Below are 10,682 nucleotides of genomic sequence, written 5' to 3' on the forward strand. Positions count from 1 at the left end.
TTAGAGACATGCCAGGGTGAACTATAGGTCAGTTCCAGCACTGAGCAGAAGGAGGCTAACTAGTCAAGTATACCATAGTTAATAGTTTGTGGATGAGGGTTAGTTGGTGACTTACAAACATGATTTAGTACGACCAAAGTGCATGTCTTAACAAGAGTGAGATCTGGACAGAGAACATATTTGACATTCTGGTTGATGAGTGAGTGGGTGGTGGCACAGAGGCCTAGTGTCAGAGGACTAGTGTCAGGACCAGTATGGGAACCAGGTGCAGGATCCTCTCTTGGAAGGAAGTGAAATTTGGAGGGAGCTTAAAAAAAAGCTAAAAGTCACTTGTTAGAGCTTTATCAAATGATCAAAGGTCATATTTGGAGATGACTCTTAGTCTAAGTGCGTTTGGGGCTCTGTGGGTAATGTCTCAGTCATGGGTAGAGGAGGACTTTGCAGGAAAACTAAAGGGGTTGCTGTGGTAATAAGAGCTGCCATTCACCGATGAATATTCTGTGGTATTTTTTTTGTATATGCTAGCATGTTTTTCCTCCTCTAAAAAAGTGATACCTCAATTTTTAAAATAAGAAACTGAGATTCAAAGATGTAAAGTTATTTGCCCAAGGCCACTTATTACTCTGTAAGCGGCAGAGCTGAAATTTGAGCCCAGGTCTCCATTTTATGCGGTTTGTCATGAGTGTGATCTGATTTGCTGTGGATGAGATTTCACTCACTAATAAACTTGATTCACTTATGTGTTTTCTTTTTCTAGATTTTAATTTAATTTGAAAATGAGTAAGTGCAGAAAGCCACCACTGGGTTCAAGTCCTGAGACATTCAGCCCAGATGTTGTTGCTGACATTTTTGAACTCTTTGCCAAGAACTTTTCTTATGGCAAGCCACTTAATAATGAGTGGCAGTTACCAGATCCCAGTGAGATTTTCACCTGTGACCACGCGGAATTTAATGCACTTCTTGATTTGAAGAACTCCCTAAATGAAGTAAAAAACCTACTGAGCGATAAGAAACTGGATGAGTGGCATGAGCACACCGCTTTCACTAATAAAGCTGGAAAAATAATTTCTCATGTGAGAAAATACGTGAATGCTGAACTTTGTACTCAAGCATGGTGTAAGTTTCATGAAATTTTGTGCAGCTTTCCAATTATTCCACAGGAAGCTTTTCAGAATGGAAAACTGAATTCTCTACACCTTTGTGAAGCTCCTGGAGCTTTTATAGCAAGTCTCAATCACTACTTGAAATCCCATCGATTCCCTTGTGATTGGAATTGGGTGGCTAATACTCTGAATCCCTACCATGAAGCAAATGACAATCTGATGATGATTATGGATGACCGACTTATTGCGAATACCTTGCATCGTTGGTACTTTGGTCCAGATAACACTGGTGATATCATGACCTTGAAATATCTGACCGGACTTCAGGATTTCATAAGCAACATGGCCACTGTTCACTTGATCACTGCTGATGGGAGTTTTGATTGCCAAGGAAATCCTGGTGAACAAGAAGCTTTAGTCTCTTCTTTGCACTACTGTGAAGTAGTCACTGCTCTGACGACTCTTGGAAATGGTGGCTCTTTTGTTCTGAAGATGTTTACTTTATTTGAACATTGTTCCATAAACCTGATGTACTTGCTAAACTGTTCCTTTGACCAAGTCCATGTTTTTAAACCTGCTACAAGCAAGGCAGGAAACTCAGAAGTCTATGTGGTGTGTCTCCACTATAAGGGGAAAGAGGTAATCCATCCTCTTTTATCTAAGATGGTGCTGAATTTTGGGACTGAAATGACCAGGAAAGCTCTTTTCCCCCATCATTTGATTCCTGAATCTTTTCTTAAAAGACATGAAGAATGTTGTGTGTTCTTTCATAAATACCAGCTAGAGACTATTTCTGAGAACATTCGTTTGTTTGAGTGCATGGAAAAAGAGGAACAAGCAAGGCTGAATAAATTAAGAGACTGTGCTGTTCAACATTTCATGCAAAAGTACCAGTTGAAGCCTCTTTCCAGAAATAATTGGCTAGTAAAAAAATCTAATATTGGTTGTAGTACAAATACAAAATGGTTTGGGCAGAGGAACAGGTATTTTAAAACCTATAATGAAAGGAAAATGCTAGAAACTCTTTCATGGAAGGATAAGGTGGCCAAAGGATACTTTAATAGTTGGGCCGAGGAACATGCTTCCTATCATCCTGGGAAAAGTTCTCTTTTAGAAGGGACAGCCTCCAATCTTGAGTGTCACTTATGGCATATTTTAGAGGGAAAGAGACTGCCAAAAGTAAAGTGTTCTCCTTTTTGTGATGGTGAAATTTTAAAGGCTCTTAATGAAGCAATTGAAAAGTCATTAGGAGGAGCCTTGGATTTGGATTCCAAGTTTAGACCAAAACAGCATTGTCCTTGTCATGTTTTTTCTGAAGAACTGATAATTTCTGAGTTGTTTAGCCTTACCAAGTGCCTTCAAGACGAACAGTTTGTACAACCCAGCAACCAAAAAAAGTGCCTGCTTGTAGGTTTTCCAGCTCTTCCTGACAAACTGCATATACCATTGGAAGTTCAACTCCTTGAATCAGTCGAACTCATGACTTTTACCTGTTCATTGCTTCACGATGGAGACCCAACTTACCAGCAGTTATTTTTGGACTGCCTTCTACATTCATTACAGCAACTTAATACAGGCGATGTTATGATTTTGCCTGTACTTTCTTGTTTTACAAGGTTTATGGCTGGTTTGATCTTTGTACTCCACAGCTGTTTTAGATTCATTACGTTTTCTTGTCCCACATCATCTGCACCCCTGAAGACCTGTGCAGTCCTGCTGTGTGTTGGTTACAAGGACCTTCCAAATGCAGTTTTCCAGTATCTGCAGAATGTGAATGAAATGTTGAGTGTTTTGCTTAACTCTGATGCACCCCAGCAAGTTCTACAGTTTGTGCCAATGGGACTGCTCCTTAAGGGGGCACTGCTTGATTTTTTGTGGGATTTGAATGCTGCCATTGCTAAAAGGCATTTGCATTTGATTATTCAAGGAGAGAGAGAAGAAATCATCAACAGCCTTTAGCTGTGAAATTGAACTTGTATTTCTGACATTTAACTTTATGGCTTCTTATAGTTTTCATTGTTATTGCATCCCTTTGCTATTAATTTATAACCTTTCATTTTGGGGAAAGGCCAACTTCTGCATCATTTAGTGGCTCATTATTTCTGGGAAACCATCAGCTAGTTTCCATCTCTAGGATGTATATATCCACAGGCATAGAATTTTCCTTGTGATGAATCTATGAGTGTTGATATTCAACCTCAAACATGAGATGTGTGTGTGCGCTTGGGGTGGACATGTCCATGCTTACTCAGTTTAGTTGGTCGTCTATATCTGCTTAAGGTTTTTACTGAGTGCCTTTATTCAGATTTTTCTCCAACTAATTTCCTCTCAATGGCTAATGCTATTAATGAACTGATGAAAGGAGGTGAGTCACTCCTGAGCAACACTGATTTCATTTAGCACTGACCGTGTCAGTTATGGATTTAGGAAACTCATCTTGCCAGATTTCTCGTTACGTGCCATCATTGCCATTGATCCAGTTTACTTTTATGGTTCAAATGAAGGTACTGTGCTGTTCCATGAATAGACTAACCACAGCCATCAACCAGAAGGGATATCAGGACAGCTTCAAACCAAAGATCATGTTTAAAACAATGAAAAATTATTCTGTCTAAAAATTCCTGTATCGTGAAAAGCCTGATTTAGCAATGATGTAGTAATTTTTAACTTCCAGGAAATAATCTGTGAACTAAAAGATATTAAAAAATTTCAAAATAATGTTTATGGTCTTATATTGGGAACACATGATTGTGATAAATGTAGTGAATACTGAAAATTTTTTTAACACTTTCATAATGATGGTTCAGCATTTAACATTTTTGTGGTCTTTACAGTTTCTTTCTTCAGTATGAAAGTAGCACTTTATCAAAAGTTTAACCATGAGATGGTTATTTTATGTTGTTTGATTTCTTTTGAATTATATGTATTTAACAGTGTAACTGAGCTTTCCTGGCATACTAGTAAGCAAATCTTTACTACTTTGAAATTCTACAAAATGGAGAATATTTATATTCTTACAGGTGCATTTTAGACATTTTTGTTAGTTATATGAAAAATAGATGTATTCTTTGATGTATTTGGTTGATAAATATTAATCTGAAATTTTTTTCGTGTTCTTTGCTATTTTGAGTTCCATTATAGATTCATGAATAAAGTCATTAGCAGAGAGATTTTTGTGTTCATCTTTTTTAAAGAGAATCATGGGGGAAGTTAAAAATATAACTTGGAAACAGGTTTTTTTAAGGAAGGTTTGAATGAGAGTTAATGTTCCTTCATTTCCTCTGATTTGTATTCATTAAAATTTAGTCCTTAATATTGTATTATTTATGGAAGCTCTACTTTGGGAAAGAAATGGAATACTTAAGGGAGGGAGGGAAGGGAGTAGATTTAGTTCTTGTCAGGGAGGGTGTGGATGCCTGGAAGTAGATTTCTGGAAGAAATGTGATTTCCTACTGGTGATTTTATGGAAAGCAATTCCAGTTGTATAATGATAGAAAATTAGTTACCAAGAAAGAATTAAAACCACTATTAGAAAACCCTTTTGTACTTGGTAGTCTTTATTATGCCTTGATTGATTTGGTCCAAGGTAATGACGCTGTTCATTCCTACTTACTTTAACCATTCATTAGAAGGAAGTTGAAGGCCTAGGTTCCTTTTGAGCATCTTAAACAAGTATTTAATACTTAGGGTTTTAACACTAACCTGTATTGGCATGTATAATATACTGGTGTATACTAGCATGTATTTTGGTTTTTAACCTGACTTTTGGAATCAGTTGCTATTCATCTGATTTATTAGATTCATATTTGCTTTAAAGGTGAGAAGTGACTTGAGGAAGACGTAAATTGAACTGGATATAGATGAGAGATACCAATGATTTACAGGAATTTCTCTTTGAGAAAAGGGAGAAAAAAAATGCTTTCCAAAAATAAATGAAAATGAGGAGGACAAGTATGAGATGGTTTGTATAGTTTATCAAGGTAGTTATTGCTCTTTAAAAAATTTTTTTTCAGAGATCTTGAGATTTTTAATTGTGATGCTTTTTGAAAAGAATTTACAACATTCCGAAAATTTAAACTTTATAAATGTGTTTCTTTAAATACTTACATGAGAAAGAAGTTTATAAATTTAATTTCTTCAATTTGAATTTTTGTCACTTCCAGAAAAAAGTCTTTTATATATCAGTTTGGGATTTTATGTATTATCCTAATGTTACTTAAATATATGAATGTGTTGAAAATATCTTTTCTGAAATAAATTTGAAGTCCAAATGTATGGGCTTTACTCCATAATCTTTAAACTAGGTACTTTGTTTAAAAAGATTTGTGTAAATTTTTTTTTCTACTTCAAAGTTCTTGAAATAAAAGAAGCAAGATTAAAATATTAGAGTTGAAAAGCCATGTTCCTTGATGTTTTTTATTTCACTTATCTTTGATGAGAATACTAGGTCTTTAAGAATATTTGAACCTTACTCTTCATTTCCAGATGAGATCATTAATTGACTAATTTTAAAATTAGTTACAGTGCACTGGTGTAGGTGTATGAAATCATCTAATCCTTCATAGTTTAGAAATGAAAATGTTGATTATAAACCTAAACAAAATCTTATCTTCCATGGTTAAATACTTTTCAGTGATATTTTTAAAAAGAGCAACACTAATATATAATGTATTTTTAGTTTCTATGACAAAAGTTAGATATAGGACATTTTTAATTGTTTCAATTTTTAAAATAGTTTTAAACAATAAATGATCATTATTTAAAAATCAAAACAGTACAAACTTATAAAGATTTTAAAGCTTAAGGGGGTTTCTGTTAATTTTTATGTTATAAAAATGTTTATTAATTACACTGGTATAATTAGGCCTTATTTAAATTTACTTTAATCTGTTTAATACAGTTGGAACAAGATTTAGACTTAATGTAAATATTAATCTATTAAATTAATGAAACATTATTAAACATAGATGGTGCAGATATACAAAGCCTGGCTGCCAATTTGTTGACTATATAGTTACTATTGAAAAAAGAGACTCAATAATAGGCCTTCCATTTTTTTTTAACTGCATTAATACTCATTTCATCTGATGAGTAGATAGGAGCAGAGTTAACTATAAGACAAAAATTTCAATATTTCCTGGTGAATTTCTATTTGGTGGTAAGCACTTTTCAGGGTTAGCCTAATGGCCAGGTACCAAGTAAACTAAAATCTTGACACTATGGGACATAACTCATAATGTATGGATATGTTTTAGCTTATGTTTTAAAAATAATTCTTACTAAGTTTATAATGCATTCTTTTTTTAGTCAATGCATTCTTTAGTTTGTTTATATAAAACAGCAATTTTTGACTAAGGAGTTCTTCCCTCCCCTCTCCACCGTTCTGTTTTTTGTTTTTTCTTAGTTTTGGCCTATACAGAAAATGAAGGTAACTTACCTTTGGATAAGTTCAAGTTTATACTGGGACATTTTGGGAGGAGGTGAAGCTGTTTTATGACCACAGATACATGGAGGTGCAGCTGGTCTTTATTAGTGGAAATATATAGAAATTATCTGTCACTGAGCATTTAATTTAAAAGTCTGATCTTGTGTTCGCTTTTAAGTTGCGTATTCATTTACAAATTGCACCCAAGATAAGGTTTCTCTAATTTTCTTGAGATCTTAATCTTTGCGTCTTTCCAGTGTCCTCATGGATCACCTAGGTGTACTCTTTCTGTCTTCATTTATACCCAGTGCAGCAGCATCAGTTTAGCCTGTTATCAGACCTTTAATATTATTGAATGTTTAATATTCCAGCCCCATTGTTGATTTGGTAATTAATTAAGGAAAACGTGTGTAGACGTTTTTCTTTTTCTCTAAACTGTGCACATTATGCTGAAAAGATAATTGTATTAAAAAGATTCTACAGATATTTGTGAATAAACCTATTTTACTTATGCTACATGTATAAATGCATCTCTGCTATTTAAGATTATGCTTCAACACCAAATCGTTTTACTGGGCAAGACAGAAGTACTCTTACTGTCTAGACTTCTGAGAGTTTCTGTTCTGTTTCTAGAGAATTCCAGGATCGACCAATTAGTCTGCATATTAGACTAGCTGAGTAAATTCAAAACAAGCACAAACACTTCCTAGTAAATCTTTTAAATTACAGTAAACATCATTCCTGCAACTATCTAATAATTCCAGTAATATTAATTTCTTCCTGGAGCTATTGTGCTTACTGCTTGAATCATTCAATTGAGCATTACTTTAAATTAAGCCATCTTTTTTTTTCTCCAGTCTTTCATTTTCTTGCCAGAATTACAAACCCAAGAGCAAGGCACTATGACAGAGATAATTATTTGTATCTCATGTTTTCAATACAGACGTCTACAGAATACTCTTTGACTTTGTTTTTTATTATAGAAAACTTTCAAATAGATACAAAATTTAAATGTATCCTCACCCAGATTCCATAACTGTCAACATTTTGCTGAACTTGCTTTATCTGCCTATGCTTTTTTTCCTTAGAGTATTTTAAAACAAATTCATGAGATATCTCTAACAACAAAGACTATCACACCTAACAAAATTAATGTCACCCAGTATTTAGTCTGTGTTTAAAATTTCCAGCTTGTCTCAAAAGTGCCTTTTTACAGTTGATTCAAATAAGGATCCAAGTCACATTCCATTTACTTAATATATCCCTGAGTTCTATCTTTTAAGAGCCCCTCTGTCCACTCCCCAGTCCCAAGATTTTCTTTTCCATGCTGTTTTCACATTCTGGATTTGGCTTATTTTGTCTTTTAACTTGGATCTCTGTGCTACATATGCTCTTTTTTAAAAAAAATTATATTTTATCGATTACGCTACTACAGTTGTGCCAGTATTGTCCCTTTTATGCTTCTCCACTCAGCACCCCATCAGGCAATCCCCACACCATTGTCCATATCCATGGCTCGTGCATATGTGTTCTTTGGCTGCTCCATTTCCTATGCTGTACTTTACATCCCCATGACTGTTCTGTAACTACCAATTTGTACTTTATCCTCCCTTCACTTTTTTTACTCACCTCCCCAGTCCCCCTCCTACTTGGCATCCATCAAAATATCAAAATATTCTTTGTATCTATGATTCTGCTTCTGTTCTGCTTGTTTATTTTGTTTTTTAGATTCAATTGTTGATGTGTATTTGTTGCCATTTTATTGTTCATATTTTTGATCTTGAAGAAGAACCTTTAACATTTCATATAATGCTGGTTTGGTGGTGATTTACTCCTTTGGCTTTTTCTTGTCTTGGAAGCTCTTTATATGTTTTTTGATTCTAAATGATAGCTTTGCTGGGGAGAGTAATCTTGGTTGTAGGTCCTGACTTTTCATCACTTTGACTATTTCTTGTCAAACTCTTCTAGCCTGCAGTTTCTTTTGAAAAATCAGCTGACAGTCTTACGGGAATTTCCCTGTAGGTAACTTAATGCTTTTCTCTTGCTGCTTTTAAGATTCTCTCTTTATCTTTAAACTTGGGCATTTTAATTATGATGTGTCTTGGAGTGGGCCTTTTGCATCCATTTTGGTTGGAACTGTGTGCTTCCTGGACTTGTATACCTTTTTCCTTTACCAAGTTAGGGAAGTTTTCTGTCATTATTTTTACAAATAGGTTTCCAATTTCTTGCTCTCTTCTCCTTCCAGCACCCGCATTATGCAAATGTTGGTATGCTTGAAGTTGTTCGTCCCAGGGGCTCCTTACACTATCCTCATTTTTTAAGGATTTTTTTTCTTCTTACTGTTCTGGTTTGGGTGTTTTTGGCTTCCTTATATTCCAAATTGCTGGTTTGATTTTTTGGCTTCATCCACTCTATTGTTGATTTCCTGTAAACTGTTCTTTATTTTAGTTAGTGTATCCTTCATTTCTGACTAGTTCTTTTCTTACAGATTCCATGCTCTTTTTTCTTAGGCTGTGGAAGTTCTCACTAAGTTCACTGAGCCTCTTTATAACCAGTGTTTTGAACTCTGCATCTACTAGCTTGTCTACTTTTTTATTTTTCTGGGGTTTTATCTTTCATTTGGGCCATCTTTCTTTGACTCCACATTTTGGCAGCCTCTCTGTGTTTGTTTCTCTGTATTAGGTAGAGCTGTACGTCTCCCAGCCTTGATAGAGAGGCCTAATACAGTAGGTGTCCTGTCGGGTCCAGTGGCACAGCTCCCCTATTACCCAAGCTGATTACTTACGGTATGTCCACTGTGTGGGCTGTGTACACTATCCTGTTATAATTGAGCCTTAGTTGCTGTTGACACATTCAAGGTCAGCTGCCTCCTGTGATGTGTCTGGGGTCACACAGCATAAGCTACAAAATGATCTGCAGATGACTGCTACATGTATGGGACTTGGAGGTGTCCAGGAGAGGCCAAGCTGTGAACCAAGGCTGGCTGGCACTGGTGCTGGACCTGGGACAGTTTAGGTAGGAAAGGTATAGGGGCTTGCTGAAGCCAAATGCTGCTTGTTTGAGAGAATTTAGGAAAATCTGAAGCATGGGCCAAGACAAGCCATTCATATGGAAAAGCCATTCATATGGAAACAGCTTGGGTGGGCCTGCAAGTTGGGTGGGACAGAGCCTCAGGGAATCACTAGGGTGGGTCAAACTGTGAGCCAGTTTGATGGAGTCTCAGATAATGGTTCCCACCTGGCTCTGTGGTTCTTTGCAGGGAGAGCTCAGAAAAGAACAGTGGCCTCTGCCCTTTCTGTCTGGGAAAGCTGTTCCCCAGCTCTCACCCTGGTTATGCCACATATTTTCTATAAATGTCTGATGGTTACATCTAGATGATTGATTACTTTTGGCAAGAACACTTCATAAGTGGTGGTGATAAACTTCCTTTTTTTTTTTTTTGTATCACATCATGAAGCACAAAATGGCTAGTTGTCCCCTCTCAGCGACATTAGGGTTAATTAGAGGTTCAAATGTTAACCTTATTTATATACTACTAAGTTTTCTTTTGATCTTTCACTTAATAGTTTTAATATCTATTGAATATTGATACTTAGCTTTATTAGGGGTTTCAAATTAGTGATTTTCTAACCATATTTCTTCTGTTTTAATTAGGTTTTATAATACTTGAAGTCTTCAGCTATTATTTTCTGAAAGTTTGTTCAAGGAAAGCTGGAGAAATGCTTAATTTTAAAAAACACTTTATCATATGTTCACAAAAATAAGTTGGTATATCAGCAACCTCCGAAGGTGACCAATGAGACTTTTTTGGTTGTAGTTGTTTCTAACTATCTTTAGGAACTCATGGATGGTTTTGTATTTGATGTATTTTAGTCGATTACAACTATCATTCTCACTTGATGCTCAAATTATTCAAGTTTGCTTGGGTAGATGGGAAGGGGCTCCATCTGGTTGATACCTGTATCATTTTTATACATGACTCGAATAGTCTGTGACAGCTTCCATACCTTCTACACAGCACATGCCAATATCATCTTGTATATGTTCTACTCATACCTGACATCACCCTTCGTGAGAATGTCAAGACCCCTTTACACTCTGAAAAATTATTGAGGAATCCAAAGAGCTTTTGTTTATGAGAGTTATAGCTGTTT

The 10,682-nt window shown here is 35.5% G+C and overlaps 1 protein-coding gene across 4 annotated transcripts in view; it reads left to right on the forward strand.

Moving 5' to 3' along the window:
* The window catches only part of CMTR2 (cap methyltransferase 2), a 28,008-nt gene extending 23,737 nt beyond the window's left edge, over positions 1–4,271 (forward strand). For all 4 annotated transcript variants that reach the window (XM_053915209.1, XM_045191837.2, XM_045191838.2 and 1 more), the window contains one exon: positions 758–4,271. In XM_053915209.1, the coding sequence (XP_053771184.1) occupies positions 777–3,062 (2,286 nt within the window). In that variant the 5' untranslated portion in view covers positions 758–776 and the 3' untranslated portion in view covers positions 3,063–4,271. The remainder of the gene's footprint in view (positions 1–757) is intronic.
* Positions 4,272–10,682: the final 6,411 nt, after the last annotated feature.

This window comes from Desmodus rotundus, chromosome 12 (genome assembly GCF_022682495.2).
Source record: "Desmodus rotundus isolate HL8 chromosome 12, HLdesRot8A.1, whole genome shotgun sequence".
NCBI lineage: Eukaryota > Metazoa > Chordata > Mammalia > Chiroptera > Phyllostomidae > Desmodus > Desmodus rotundus.